We start from the raw sequence: 15,828 nt of genomic DNA on the forward strand, positions 1-15,828 counted from the left end.
GAATTGAAATGGGAAGCCTCTGAACATTATGTTTTGAAGTTATTTAAAATATTCACCAGTAAAATATTTAGCAGATGTGATTTCCTAAAGTTGCTGATGACATGCAATATTCACAGCCAATATAATATGTACAGGAAATACCACAGGTGAAGTGGATCTTTTTGCTTGGACCTTAGCTTATTGACTTGAGCTTAATTCTTTCTCCCTTGTTTATTCTTTATTTACGCAATGAGAATAAGTGTTCATAAAAGGAACCAAGGCAAGTGCCAGACAGTGATCTTTAATTCCTGTTGTCTTATTTTCACCAACCTCCTGTGTGCTCCTCTTGCTCTAGCAGTCCTGGTAGAAGATTGAGCTGTAAATTAGTAAATGACTGAGATACCAAGGTCTTATTCCAGTCACCTCAGCTCACCCTGCATCTAGGTTCAATCGCATACAATCACCCTATTCTGTCATCAAGCTTCTGCTGTATGCATTGTCGTGAAGTTTTTTCCTCCAGCATTTTTATTTTCCTTGCTCCTCACCATTTTCCCCTCTCCCCCACTCCACCCACCCCATGCTGTTCCTTTGGGTTCTTTCCACTGATTCACCACTTACAGAGCACTTGGACACTGCAACTTATTTGTCCAAACCAGAACTAGAAATATAGAAGACAGATGCTGTGTAATTCACTCCTGGGTGTGAGCTGCAGCAGTGAACAGAACCCGTGCTGTTCTTAGAAACAGAACAACCAAGCCACCTCTGTACAGAGGCACCCATACACAAAAAGAAAGGGTCTTACTGCTTTATACACAATGTGCTCTGCTTCTGAACCATCATTCCTTTTACTAACAAGGACCAAAACTCCATTGCCTTTACCTGTTAAAACTTGGAGACCACTTATCAACAAGATTTCTGACAAGCTGATTTTGAAGCTCTTACTTGGGAAAGATGCCATATCAAGTCACAGAATCAGAGTGGCTGAGAAAGAAAAGGGAAGCCCTTTAAAAACAAAAACAAAACTCAACCCCAAAGAGTTATCAGAGTAAGAAAATGGATGGACATATGATGGATGGAAAAAGGATGAACGGTAGGGAAAAAAAACCCAAACCAAACAGATGGAAAAAGGGAATATAGTGCAGTGAATTATACCATAACATAAAGATATGCCCAGGACTGAAAGGCAAATCCTCCAGAACTCCCACAAAATCAGCTGGAAACAACTGAAAGAACGTGGAGTGAGATTTTCAAACGAGCTCAGAACTGACTGCCTGGCAGCACTGAAAGCAACAAGAATTTCACCCCTAATTTCAGCAGGAGTCCAGTCCACACTGAGTATAAGCAAAAAGCCCACTCATTGGCTTTATTCACCCCGTGCCGAGCAGAACTAGTTGCACTTTTTCTATGGCTTCCTGCTCTTGCCTGCCTGAAGCAGCACAGGACCTCTGAACCCTGTTCCAGCTGAGCATCTCCAGGTAAAGGGTTAACTTCTGCATGCAAAACTGCACATTTATATCCTTCTACCAAACTGGCACTGAATAACACTACCCAGATTGTGAATACCTTCTGTCTTAATCTCGCCCTTGAAGAGGCTGATTTATAGTTGAATCTCACAGTCTATTAGCTGAATACTATTAAAAACCCCTAATCCATACTTGCCTAGGAAGGATGCTCTTAAGTGCTATCTTTGACGCTATTTCAAATGAATCACATGATAAGAATACAGTGATGTTTTTAAGGTTCACAACACCTTGATTAGTAAGGCAAAATGCAATTTAAATGCTTGGTGAAATGGACTATAAAAATGGCTTTATCAAACCATAGGAGTAAGAATTTGTCTTGCAACATTAATCACAGTAACTGTGAAAGAGACTGATCCTACTATCCTTGTTCAAGTTCCCATGGAGGTTTTGCTTATCTAAGGAATGCTAAATCAGGTCTTCAAGACAAGCTGCATTTTGAAATTATTTGGAAGACCTTCTGCTGCATTACCCAGAGTTATACATAACATCAGATACTTTTTATTTATAAAATTCATAAACCACATGACACATAACATGACAAGCAATATTCAGGGTCTCACGGTGGGTAAAGTGAAAAGAATAAGGTACTTACACTGAAATGATATTACAATAGACCACGATAGACAGAATGACAGAGCAGTTTCACTTGGACCAAGTAAACAGAAAGAGGCTGGGAAACCTTTCAACACTGTCAGAACATAAATGTGTCCTGGCAGTAGCTTTCAGTTGGGCACCTATTCATTTAGACAGAACTAATACATGAGGCATGTGTTAGAAATGCACTCCTAAAATATGTCTGCATGCATCACTTGGGAATGAAGGAAAAAAATACTAAGAGCGCAGTAAAATTAGTGAAGTGGCCACCAGTGCTGACTAATCTAAAGTATAGCAAATTACTTGTGCAATATACTAAGGTACTGTTCATAATCGTGGTAATAGCCTGTCTCTTCTTTCCCTTCTGCCTGCTAGAATGCAATATTTTGACAAGAGACAGAATGTACAGGTCCCTGTAGCATAGTTAATTAAGTATAGTTGTTTATTCCCCAGGCCTGCATAAAGATCTGCTGCTGAGAGAGGAATTGGAGAAAACACCACTATGGAACACTGTATTAATACTAACTTGTTTACTCATAGCTCCTCAATCACTTCCTCCCACTGTTCAATTACCCCAACAGTCTCTACACTGTCCTCGTCTTGGACCTGCAAAGACAGAGCGTAAGTTAGGGAAATAGTAAGTGGCCTTAAAATTGGTGATACAAACAGCAACAGAGTAGTGGTGGCCAGTTCTTCAGGGTATTGCTGCCTTGGTTTTACTTGTATATGAAGTATATATAAATAGTGCCTAAGGAAACTCTTTTCATTTCCCTTGTAGAAGCTGGTTTTATTTATCTGCTATATATTCCTGGGCAGTACAAACCAAGTTAGAATTTCTGCCCAAAGCTTAGCATAGCAAATGGTGGGCCTCATAACAAAGAAAAGACTACCTAGCTTCTCTTAATATTGTCACCTTCCCCTGATAAGCACTAGCAGTACTGAGCCCTCTATTTTGCAATTAATGCTGTGACTACACAACCAAATATGCCAGCACAAACACAGGTGGGGAGGGTGGGAGGACCAAGTGTCTAAAGGTGGGACAAGTGGGAGACTACTTCTTTTGGTAGTACTGTTGGCTTAAGCAAGTTTAAGCTGTACTTGCAGTTACAGCTTAAAAACTGAGAGGATGGTATGAGGTGTAGACATGAGGATTTGCCAGTGAACCACAGAACTGTGCTGTAAATGATACTGGTTCCATGAATAAATTTGGGGCCTACTAAAGGAATCTTATTAAGAGTGGCCCTTTTTTTTTTCAGTGAGAAACCCTAACAGGCACAGTAAGCTGTGAAATAAACTGAAGCAAAAACTGGAAGTCACACTGTAGAGGCAGTCACATTGTTCACGTGGATGAGGTAAAGGCTGTGGATGTTATCTACCTAGACTTTAGTAAAGCCTTTGACACTGTTTCCCACAGCCTTCTCCTGGAGAAACTGGCTGCTCAAAGCCCAAACAGGTGTACTCTTCATTGGGTAAAAAACTGGCTGGGTGGCTGGACCCAAAGAGTTGTGGTGAACGGAGTTAAATCCAGGTGGCAGCCAGTCACAAGTGGTGTTCCCCAGTGCTCAGTATTAGGGCCAGTTTTGTTTCTTTATCAATGATCTGGATGAGGGGATAGAGTGCACCCTCAGTAAGTTTGCAGATGACACCAAGTTGGGTGGGAGTGTTGATCTGCTTGAGGAAAGGAAGGCTCTACAGAGGGATCTGGACATGCTGGATTGATGGGCCGAGGCCAACTGTATCGGGTTCAACAAGACTATGTGCCAGGTCCTACACTTTGGTCATAATGCTACTGCCTTGGGGATGAGTGGCTTGAGAGCTGCCTGGCGGAAAACGACGTAGGGGCATGGGTCAACAGCCGCTGAACATGAGCCAGGAGTATGCCCATGCGGCCAAGAAGGCCAACAGTATCATGGCTTGTATCAGGAATAGTGTGGCCAGCAGGAGGAGGGAAGTGATCGTCCACCTGTACTTGGCACTGGTGAGGCCACACCTCAAGTACTGTGTTCAGTTTTGGGCCCCTCACTCCAAGAAAGACATTGAGGTGCTGGAGATGTCCAAAGAAGGGCAACAAAGCTGGTGTAGGGTCTGGAGAACAAGTCTTTTGAGCAGCGGCTGAGGGAACTGGGGTTGCTTAGCCTGAGAAGAGGAGGCTGAGGGGAGGCCTTGTCACTCTCTACAACTACCTGACAGGAGGTTGTAGTGAGGTGGGTGTCCGTCTCTTCTCCCAGATAACAAGTGATGGAACAAGAGGGAACGGTCTTGTGTTGCATCATGGCCTCAAGCTGCACGAGGGGAAGTTTAGATAAGATATTAGGAAATATAACTTCACTGAAAGGGTTGTCAGGGACTGGAACAGGCTGCCCAGGGAAGTGGTTGAGTCACCATCCTTGGTGGTATTTGAAAGGATGTTTGGATGTGGTGCTTAGGGACATGGTTTAGTGGTGGACTTGGCAGTGTTAGGTTAATGGTTGGATTTGATGATCTTAAAGGTCTTTTCCAACCTAAACAATTCTATGGTTCTGTGAGCTAACACGTAGCAAGAAAAAGTGGTAAGAAATGACCTGTAAGAGAGAAACCACATCTTCAAGGTTATTTACTAAGACACGGATCTTCAGATTACTTTAGGTGCCTTGTCACCATCTAATTAAATATTGCTGTGCATAATACCTGCCTAAATATCTGTGACAGTCTGAACCAATCCCCTGCTTTTCATCCATTCATCCTTCAGCTTCATCCTTTTAAAAGAATTACTTGAAGTAAAGGAACAGATTAGCTTTCAATATTGCGAGGCAACAGAATAATAGGGCCTTAGAGATTCTTCAGGAGATGTCTGGTTACAAATATGCCTCCCACAGCAAAGGAAATCATGATAAGAAGAAAGATTAGCTTGTGATTCTGAAGACTGTCTAGATCACTTATACTTGGAGTTCAAGAAGAATAGTGCCCTGTTTTTTTTCTTTTTCCTTTCCCAGATCCTCCCACCAAAGTTGGTGAGAAAATCTTAGCTTTCCAGAAAAATGCGTCAAACTGATGAAGAGACCAGAGTCTAACCTAGCATCTATGCACCATCCTCTTACTTTTATGCAGGAAAGGACATTGCTGTCAGCAACATAGCAATGCTATTCAAACCATCAGAATACTTTAGGAGATGGATACTTTGGAAAGTCTGCACCAATAGATTGTTCCTAGTTTTATGCATCAACATACTAACATAGCCACATGATTCAAAAATTCACTGTACCCTGTACAACCTATTTCAAAGGGGGACTCCTCTGTCCTTTTGCTATACCGCAGCAAAACCCCACTGCAAACTGGAATCTAATTCCTATTCACCAGACCATCCATCTCCACCACTGAGGGATTGGGCTGAATCTCTTGAATGAGTCCAGATGCTCTCTGGATCAAATCTCTCCATCATGGCGCTCAGCCAGGCCCAGTCCAGCTGCTGCCTGAATCAAACCCCTCTAGCATGGCTCCCTGCCCAGTCCAGCTGCTCTCTGTATTAAGTAACAGCTCCTGGTCAGTCCAGCAGCTCTCTCTCCTTCCTCATATGCCAAACATGCACCACAAACTCCTGTCAGGCCAGCTTACTGAGCGTAGTCACTCAGGTGAGAAAGAACATCCTCTCTTGGATTCAGCCAGCAAGCCATCCCTCCAAAGACACTATGATTATAGGAGCTAGAGTGAAATTAAACTTTTTTTGATGAATGGTTTACTTGTCACACACTTGCAGTCATGTAGTTACTATGAAATACAATTTCAGGTTGATCAAAAGTAGCTCCAGATTGGTGCCAAAATCCTCTGGGTAGATTAAGGAAAAACATGTACTTAAAATCTCATGCTCACTTGCTTTATTACAGAGATTAAATCCGACCCATACATGCCATGGATTTTCAGCCCTCTTCAGTATGCGTTGCTTCCACTTTCTTTGCTCCAGTTGTGAGTGTACTAATAGCAGATGGGAAGTAGCTAGAGTCTGTTCTCTGAAGTGCTCTCTGCCAGCATTTCTAGTCAATGTGACTCCACGGTTTAGCACACAGAGCTGAGTGGCAGGAGACTGCAGCTCAGAAACTAGCAGGGAAGAGTATGCAAAGACAGGGCAGAGGGGGAACCACAGACATAACACAAAACAGAGTGGAGAGGAGAATAGAGTGACAGCTACAAAAACCAAAGCAGAACACAGTACATACTGCAAAACCAATAAATTGTAAGGAGTGGAAAAGAAGCAAAAAAAACAAATCAGAAAGGGAAAAAATGAGCACAGGAAAGAGAAGCAAGCTAGCAGCACATAATAGCAGTTAGAATTCTGTGAATGTTCCTTTTGTTTCACTCAAATTTTGAAAGATGTTATGCATTTATGGCTTGCAAAAGTTCTAATTCTGAGTCAGGGCACACAAGGGTCTCTCATCGGAAACATGCAGGAAACCTACTGTTAGGATACAGTGCAATGGTTACTATGACTAATGTCACTTGCATTCACTTTGGGAAAGCATATGTTGTCTCAACCTCAAATTCCACCAGATTGGGTGAAATGGCAGCCTCAGTAAGGTTAACTGTATTGTCACCGATAACTTCAATATAACCAGGACATCGCAGTTCCCATTAAAGGCCAAATTCCCAAGTTTTTTCTAATTTTTATCATGTGGTTTTGACCATAATATATATTAACATATAATAATCACTGGAACTGTAATGTTAATGAGGTAAATTAAAAGAGAATAGCAAAAATATTTGCAAACTTCTTCTTCCACAGTAATATCTCACGTGTGGATTACACCACCCTCTTCTGCACTATTAGTTTTCATAGAGTGTGTAAAGACTCAAGAGCACAAAAACACAGCCATTAATATTGAAGCCTGCATATAAGACACAACTTGTTTCACAGCTAATTTTGCCAACCGTTTTCATATTAAACTTTCATTGTAAAATAACAGGCTGTAAAGCAAAGATCACTGATCTAAAAGATCAAGGCACGGGATCAAGTGAAAGGGCTCCCACGAAGTAAGACGCTACACAGTATGAAAAAGGGTTCATATATCTGGCCTTCATCCTGTGGATTTTAAAGGAGAAACCGTATTTTTAACTAAATACACATTACAAAAATGTGTATAATAATATAATATTACCCGGCTCCAGCTCCACCTTCCTGGAAAGAAGATGATACCTGGAACATGCTATTCGGCGAGCACTTTCTTGTGTTGTATGTTAACAAAACTGCTGCGTGCAACATTTTATTGGGCTCAAACCCAACGGCAGAGTGACAGCCGTCATTAAGAGGGCCTTCGAGCAAATAATTTATTACAGTGAAAGTGAATTTTCATTTCCTCGGTCTAGTAGGTCCCTAACGCTCTGATTAAGCTGCCAAAACAAAAGGAAGCACGAACTGGAGCGAAGGCGAATTCCTGCCCCTGCCGCCCCTCCGCACGGACCCCCGCTACCGGCACCCGAGGGCGGGCAGCCCGTACCTGTTCTCGGCCTGAGGAGGGGACGGCGGCGGGGACCTGAGGGCTCGCACCACTTTCGGCGTGACAGCAGCTGCTCCCGCGTCCTCCTCCCAGCCCCTGGCAAGCGGCACGGGGGAAAACAAAGTTGTCAGAACCAATGATTAAACATCACCCGGCGCAGGCGGCGCCGCTCTCCTCCCCACGCATCGCCCACACGCCGCGGACACCCGCGCCGGGCTCCGCCGCGCCCCGCTCCCGGCGGCGGGAGGGTGGCCGCCTCCCACTCCTCCTTCTCCGGCCGGCTCCGGGCTCTCCCGCCCCGCGGCCCCACCGCAGCGGGCGAGGCGAGGCGAGGCCCCCGGCAGCCACCCTACCTGGCCCGGAGGGGCTGCTGGCCGCCCAGGCGCAGGAGGCAGCCGCCCAGCAGCAAGCTGCCCAGCGCCGCGGCCAAGGCGATGACAGCCCGCATGGTGCGCTCGGCAGCGGCGCGCGCCGCAGCTACGGCCGCTCCATAGTATTTAAGGCAGGCTGCGGGCAGGGGGAGGCGGCCATAGCAGCCACAGGGTCTCTCTCCGCCCCGCCCCTCACCCGCTCCGGCGGCCGCAGCCCTGCGCTGCCGCCATCATCAGAGCCCCCGTCCCTCCCTCCCACCGCGACCGCCGCTCGGGGCCCTGCCCGCCGGGGCGATGGCCCCGCGGGGCCGCGCCGAAGGGCCGGGCAGGGACAAGCCGGCCCTGCCGCCAAACTTTCCCCTCAGGCGAGCGGCGCGGCGCTTCCCCGGGCAGGTTCCCGGGGGGGGGCGGTTCGGGGGTGTGGGGCGCCGCCTCTCTGTCCCCGCTCGCTGCCTGGCGGCGGCTCGGCGCCGTGAGGGGGGCAGGACCTGGGCGGCCTTGGCCGGCGGCCCCTCGGGGCGTTCCTGGGCGCCGAGGGCAGCGGGGCGGCTGCCGTGCGGTGCGAGGGAGCTGGAATGCTGCCGGAGCTTTAATTGGGGCGGGGGGGGGGGCTGCGGTGCCGGAGGGCGGGGGGGGGTACCCGGTGGGGGGCCGCCGCGGGGGTCCGGGCAGCCCGCACTGCACGTCGCCGCTGCTTTAATAGGTCTTCATCTTATTGATAGATAACAGTCAACGTGCTGGTTCGTTTGTGTTTTGCTTTTTTGTTGTTTGTTTTGTGGTTTTTTAAAAATAAAATATATTTGCAGTGATTTTGGTAAAGAAATGTTTCTGTAGTAAGTTTGCATCTTTTTGCCTAATTGTGTACTTGTTTTCACGAGGCCGACCATTGGTATGAGAAACCTAGTAAGGTGGCACGGTGCCACTACTTAGGCCCTTTATTAAGAGAGTGGGTGGTAGGGATGCTATACCTTACAGCAGCCTTTCACCTTGTTTTTGCAGATTCTTCCATATCCTTCACATTTTCTGTATCTGCAAGCATTCCCCTAAGCCTTGGAACTACTGTTATGTTTTTCAAGCAATGGCTGGAAAGCCTCAAAATATGAGCCTTGCTGCAGCTATAAATGAAGTAACAAGGGACTCAGTACTGTGACTGGTAAGTGGTTAGGTATGACAATAAGAAGCAGCGTGCCGGCAGTCCATCGGAGGAACAGCACAGCACCAGCTGTGATGGGGTGTGCCAGGAAATAGCTAATTATTTTTTGTGGTATTTGTTATGTCCCTGGTGAGCAGCACTGTGGGTGCTGGCGGGAGGCAGCTAGGAGGAGTTGTGGGCTGGCATTGCCAAGGGGTGGCAGGTATGGGACTGGTTCAGTGCACGGCACTCCCGTGAGCACAGCTCAGTTGTCCTCTTGGCTTTGAAGCACTTACTAGTAATAGAGAAATAAAGACAGTGTTAAGACTTCTGAAGTCCTGAAAAAGTTTGCTGCTTTGAGGATGTCATGAATCATAAATGTCTTGCACGTGCAGGTGTTTCATCACCATTTCCAAAAAACTTACTTCAGCTTCAGGCCTCTCCTATAAATCCAGTTGACAATGGATATCAACATGTAGAGGCCAACAGTCAAGCTTTTCCAGGTACGTATATATTTACTGGGTAGTAGATATTAGAAATGCTGATCCCACTGTTACATCTGTAAAACTTGAAGCCTCCTGCTTATGTTAGTGGATATTATGAACTCCCTCATAATATCCATTAAATTATGTAAAACAATAAATCTTTCATTTTAGAAAGTCTAGTGGTATTCTGTTTCAGCTCTGAATGAAAGAAGATGAAGAATTACAGTCCAGAAAACTGGTTTTTCCCGTACTGTTATTTCCCTCTGCAATACAGTTTTCCCGTGAGTCCTGAAATATCATTGTCAGCTAATCCATGGGAAATTTAGTGATGTCATGAGGACATCGTATTTCAAGTTAGAGGTCTGCTACCAACACCAGTCTATGATATCAGTAGTGATTTTTTTCACAGATCAGAAGGTTAATCTTTGTGTCATATTAAAGTTCTTGCAAAGAAAATGGGTAAGTTATCAACACTACCTGTTTAAATTAGGCTTGGCACTTTGTGTTTACCCACAGCTTTACAAAAATTTATTGATTGATTGTAACAGTATCTCTAGGTGTTACAAGCCTTAATTTCCTGGCAGAGCTGCTTAGTAGAGAGGTTAAGTGACCTAACTAAAGGGTGAGATAAGAATCAATGGTGAATCAGGATCCAAATTTAGGAATGCTGGATTCAAAGATCAAGTTCCTCTTGCATCATGTTGCCATGCCAGAACTGACAATGTCAGGTAACATAATGTAGAGGGTCAAAATGATAAAGGCACAGGTGCCAAAGATGCCATGCAGGAAAAGACAAGACCAAACAGTGTACAGTGTCCCATCTCATCCTCGTCCTGACAGCTGGAAGCTGCTGGATCTTGGCAGCATCACCCAGCCTCTGATCTCCATTAGCTTCTGGAGTCAGTGGGAACTGATAATTGCTGGCTTGCACAGAAGGAAGAGATCGCTAATCAGCCAGGTGGTGTCATGATGACTTTGTTGCTGAGTTCCTACAACCCTACTTAGCTGCTAATTTGGAAAAGTAAAATGTAGCCTTGGGTATCATCTGTGTATAGCTGCTGCCCCCCAGGTGATAGGATTGCATCTCAGGAGGAGTCTGGTGGTGGTGCCTGTAGGGCTGCTGGTCACATGGAGCTAGTTTAGCTGCCTTATTTCCAGCAGCTAAATCATATTAAGAAGCAATTAATGTTCATTAAATGCTTTCCTAATGCTGCCTTCTCATCTAAGCAATGGCTGTCACAGGGATATTAGTTACTGCAAATAGGAGGGGAGATTACTGGTACAATTAGGAAGAAGAGAAAGGTACTAAAGATATTCAGTGGAACTGGAGTCCCATGTTGTTGGGAAAGCATGAGAGTCCCCAGAGTGAGATATTGGTGCAAGACTACTGTTTGGGTATTTTTAGTGTAGTCATCAATGTGAGTGCTTTTTAGCAAAATACAAAACAAAAAAAAAAAAAACCCCACAAAACCCATGTGTTTCCAACTGGGAGGAAGTCACTGGTTCAGTGAGTTTCACAACTTTGTTGTTTATTTCCACCCAAAGTACCAGGAAACATGGTTTAAATAATGATAAACAAGAACTGATGGGCTGTCTGCCAAACTGCAGGACATAAAATTGTCCAGACCACTTCACAAAAAAAAAAAGTGCTCCTGTAACCCATTTAAAAAAAAGGTCAAATCCAAACCCAACAATCACATTGTGGCTGTTGCTGCTGTGCTTTTTCTGTCTTGCCTTAATATTTTTCACTTTATTTTTAGGACAGGGTTTTGTGTCCTATGATGTAACAAATTGGGCTTTATTTTAATAATAACCTAATAACTAAATTCAGCCAGCAAACAGTCTGAGTTCTGCGTAAAACTAGCTTAAGTATTAGGTGTTTAAAAGCAGTTATGTGTACCCCAGTTCTGAGGCGTTCATGAAGTGTCCCAGTGACGGCTCATCCTGGAAGGCATTGTTCACCCTCCAGAGAAGGTCACGGTGAAAAAAGTCAGGGCACATGGAGAAGTCTTCAAGATGCTGAGCGTATTGTAAGATGTCATGCTTATGGTAGGACTTGCCTCTTGTGGACAAAAGTAGTGATTTTTCACTGCTGTAAACTGGCTATGATTTTCCTGTGTCAGAGTAACATGTGTATGCTTCAGCAGATTCCTCTCTTTAGTTTTAACTGAGTAACCAGCTTCACCTCTTTAGCAGACTTGATTCTGCCCCATGGCAGATAAACATTTGTTGCCAGAAATGCATCTTGTAGCATAAGCAAACTTGAGGCCAGTAGCTACTGAAAATCAGTGCACTGCTGCCAGCCACTGTGCAAGGCTTCATCCAATTAAGGGCACTGCAGGCATTGAAATGCCCATGATTGTAGTGCAGTCCAGTGTGTGTGCTCTTCCTAAGAAAGCTGATGGGGGGAAGAGGATCTGCATCCTAATTAGGTACAAAGGAGGGTTTTAATGCAGAAACCTTGAAAACTTGCAAGTTGTTAGCCTGAAGGGAGAGAGATTTGCCCCCCCCCGCCTTTTTCCTAAGTGCTCTCGGCGTGGCTTCCTTAACATCACACCGTAAGAAAGGCCATATTGGGTCAGGCTAGAACAGCCTGTTCTTCAGGCAGTGCCCAGTAGCAGACTCCTAGGGAAGAACTGTGCAGTGATCCATCCCTAGGATCCTTTCTCAGCTTCCAGCAATCAATGGCTCAGGGACTTTCTGAACCAGAGCTATCTGTGTGTTTAGTCACCTTTCATGGATTTTTCTTCCATAATTGTGTCTAATTGCTTTTTGAATTTATGTAAATTTTTGGCATCAACAGCAGCTTGTGTCAATGATTTCCACCTAGGCTGAAATCCTTCCTATTATGATTAGCTCAGGAACAATTTGCTAAGAAGAATTTCTGTTGTTACGTGGAAACTCTGATCTCCTATGCTTAAAGGACATGAAGCGGTAAGTATTCTTTTGCAAAGAATTTTACTACACATCACACAAGCCAGCGCTGCTGTTAATACAAATTCACAGCATCCATTGCGAGAATTCAGAGCGAGTTATTACAGAGCATACTGTGAATGCAAATTAAAAATAATGCAAAACACTCAACCAAATCCTAGTGGACCAATGGCACAATGTCAAATACATCAGGAGCAAAGACTTCTAATACTGTTATTAAAACCCCAAGGAAACAAACAAAGCAAGTAAATCAGCACTGACAAAAACTGTTCAAGCAACACTTACTTGTCATAGATCAGCATGCAGACTGATGGTACAGCTCCCAGTGGTTCTTAAAATGCCTGCATGGCTGGAGGGGGAATATGCCTCCAGGGCTGTCATGTAATGGAAGGGTTCTCATCAGGCAGTGTGGTCAATGGTTGAGGTAATTATGTCAAGCTGAACATTTCTTTCCATCAGTGAATATGGCACAGTGTGTCCAGCTGCTTATCTGTAGAAAAATCCAATTTGGGATCACGTGTTTGTTGAAGTGTGCGTATAAAATGCTCAGCAACAGAAATGAGGGGCTGTAGTGGAGTTGAGGCTAACCCTTAACCATGCAAGCGATGGGCTGTTGTGGTCAGTCAGCATTGCTTATGCTTGTGGGAAATCAGAGCCACAATTTAGGATACTAAACGCATGATGTAAGCAAATAGCAGGGATTACTTGGAGGAAGAAAAGAGGGATAACTGTATGAGAGCCTAATCATGGGGTGGGAAGATTATCTACTGAGCTTGATCAAGGATGGTGGCCTGACAGCCCGGCTCCAAACTGGCTTCTTGGGTTCACAGTTCACTGAAAGAAAGCTAGAGCTCATCTTTTTTTGGCATCCTTACATGGCCTTTGTTCAAATTCACAGAATACCATAATTAAAAAAAATAAGGAAGCATCATATGCTGATATATCGGGATAGACTACTTTGTTGGTACTGAAGTAAACAACAAAATTGATACAGAGCACCACAATCTCATGGATTTGAGGGGTTTGGAGGAAGAAAGACAGGACCTCTGTCTTTAAACCGAGAAAAAGTCATTAACCCCATTAAACAGAGTTAAAAATATAACTGCCATATTGCAGCCTAAACCTATTCTAAACCTGATCATTCTGGTCTATTCTGCAGTAAAAACTGTTGAATACTCCATAGAAACATATCTGCTGCGAATCCCTCATTCTCTGTGTTCCATCATCAGGTGGTACTTAAGCTGTTTGCAGTGTTGCAAAGTCAATGCTGATAAGGCTGTGGTACAGGTGAGGCAAAGGAGGTGCCAAATGGGTGTGGGTGTGCCCCAGTCCCCCGCCTGCAGCAGCCATGCTGGAGAGGTGGATGTGGGAATCTGCAGCAGGGGCATCTGGACAGGGTGTCTGACTGTGGGATGCCCCACTCAGAGCAGGGGAGAGGAGAACCCGTGTCCCAGATGTTATGGGGCTGTGTAGGAAATCAGTTCTGAGGGTGCCTGGGAGCCAGCTCAGCACGGTACTTTAGCTCAGATGCAGCTTTAAGCACATGAATATTTCATTAAATTGGGGCCAGTCTTGTGGTTCTGGTGAAGCACCTGCCAGAGTCCTATGAAAGCTCAATGTGTCTCTGCAATGAAACATCAGCGTTTAGACAGGGCAGGGGGCATATCTGTCTAGTAAATGTCTTGAATAAACTGAAATTGAAAACCTTTACCACCAAACAGAAGTAAGTCCAGGCTACTTTAAGAGCCAGCAAGACATACAGGCATTTGGGAAGGCTTATTGTAAACTGGGGTTTTCTCAAATGTCTTTTTCCTTTCTCCATTCTGAAGTAATTTTCTGTCCGAATGGTACCACTTGTAGACTGGAGACCAAAATGGACCAATACCTGATGGGATTCCTGCTGATATTTGAGAGAGCCACCTCAGCCGGCACATGAGAATCGCTGTCCCGCTGGAGTGGGAAAGGCAGCAGGGGGAACAGGACAGGGGTCAGCATGGCTGCCGCAGAGCAGCATGGCCCCTCTCCGGCATCAGGAGCAGGCAAGAAACCTCAGACAGTGTGAAAGGCAGCAGGCAGAGGCCAAGGGAGGGAGCTAGGACTTTTTCAGTCTCCCAGCAGATCATCACTTGGGCTCAGCGCTCTGTCTCTCTGTCCTCTAAATATATAGTGCTAAGTACAGGACTCCATCCCCACAGTGAAATCCTTTGGTATGTAAATATAATTTCCTCCGTGAGTCATGCATTAATTAAAAATAACAATTCTTTTAAATGTTACTTTCTCTATTTCAGTAAATATGCTGATATCCTGTGCCTTGGTGACAGGCCTTGCTGATCATACTGCGCTCCTGGCTCACTTTGATTAGGCTCTGCAAATACACCACCATTTTCAGAAAATCTGTGTGCCGGGGAAGCCAGAATCTCTCTTATGGTCCTCAGATAGCCACTCATGGACTTGTCTCCCTCTCAATTACTGTACTTCCAGTGAAAGCACATTTTGATTTATTATTATCCAGTGCTTTCAATGGCCTGGCAGGAGAGAATTAAGGTCCAGCAGAGGGGAAAACCAAATGTAACCTAGGAAAAGTGAGTGCCATCTGAACAGAAGGGATCAATAAATACTCTTATATTTAGCATTATTTTCAGAACAGGCATTCAGTACCTATCTCCCAGGTGAGACTTTCTGCAGCACATGATCATTTTCTTCTTACAGATTGACAAAGATTATTTTTAACCTTGAGGGCTGTAGCACCAGTAGTACTTATTTAGAAACCCACCATGTGAGGTGCTGTTAGAAGTGCCCCAAAATTAACAAGTCCATCTAAACAGACTGAGCTTATAATGTATGTTTTGCATACTCCATTACTGAGTCTTCTTTACTCAACAGTCTTGGCAACACCATCAGATGGGAAGGAATCTAAAAACATATCAGTGTTTGGGAGGAGGACCCAAAGGGGAGAGTAGGAGTGAGCAGGGGAGGACAGAGGCCTCAGGGCGGTGAGGGGGTGCATGGGGAGCCGCCGGGACTCAGCACGGGGGACAGCCCACTGGCATTCAGGGGTGCGTGGAGCCCCAAGGGCATAGGGGAGGGAGGATGAAGGCATTTTCAGCAGAGGGGAATGCTGAAGCTTAAAGTACCATTATCATATGCTGGGGGGATGTGCATTTTAAATACCAACATTTAAAAGTCCTTCGCCTTTAATTTCATGTTTGCATATTGCATGAGTATGCATTTGACCGAATAGCTGAGCATGTGTAAAAAGCAATTCTAAAGCGCAAGGAATTATCACTTGAAACCTGCAGCTGGAGAAAATTTATTCAGGCTTTCCAGATGTACTTAGGCTCAGCT

General features: G+C 45.0%; 1 protein-coding gene and 1 long non-coding RNA gene across 3 annotated transcripts in view; one reads left to right on the forward strand and one right to left on the reverse strand.

Annotated features, from left to right (window-relative positions):
• ST8SIA6 (ST8 alpha-N-acetyl-neuraminide alpha-2,8-sialyltransferase 6) overlaps positions 1 to 8,162 on the reverse strand; it is a 48,612-nt gene extending 40,450 nt beyond the window's left edge. Inside the window, exons 1-2 of one of the 2 annotated variants that reach the window (XR_010371758.1) lie at positions 7,915 to 8,161; positions 7,562 to 7,657 (exon numbers count right to left, since the gene is read on the reverse strand). Coding sequence is in view for 1 of the 2 variants with exons in the window: in XM_064444721.1 (XP_064300791.1) it covers positions 7,562 to 7,657; positions 7,915 to 8,009 (191 nt within the window). In the remaining variant the exon portion in view is untranslated. Of the gene's footprint in view, positions 1 to 7,561; positions 7,658 to 7,914 lie in introns of both variants that reach the window. The other variant, XM_064444721.1, reaches the window with a different exon arrangement.
• A 206-nt stretch (positions 8,163 to 8,368) lies between these two features.
• On the forward strand, positions 8,369 to 14,937 carry LOC135312102 (uncharacterized). The gene is made up of 4 exons (XR_010371759.1): positions 8,369 to 9,085; positions 9,460 to 9,567; positions 12,380 to 12,483; positions 14,344 to 14,937. It is a non-coding gene; the product is annotated as an uncharacterized LOC135312102 (long non-coding RNA).
• The last annotated feature ends 891 nt before the right edge of the window (positions 14,938 to 15,828 follow it).

This window comes from Phalacrocorax carbo, chromosome 2, assembly GCF_963921805.1.
Source record: "Phalacrocorax carbo chromosome 2, bPhaCar2.1, whole genome shotgun sequence".
Taxonomy (NCBI): domain Eukaryota; kingdom Metazoa; phylum Chordata; class Aves; order Suliformes; family Phalacrocoracidae; genus Phalacrocorax; species Phalacrocorax carbo.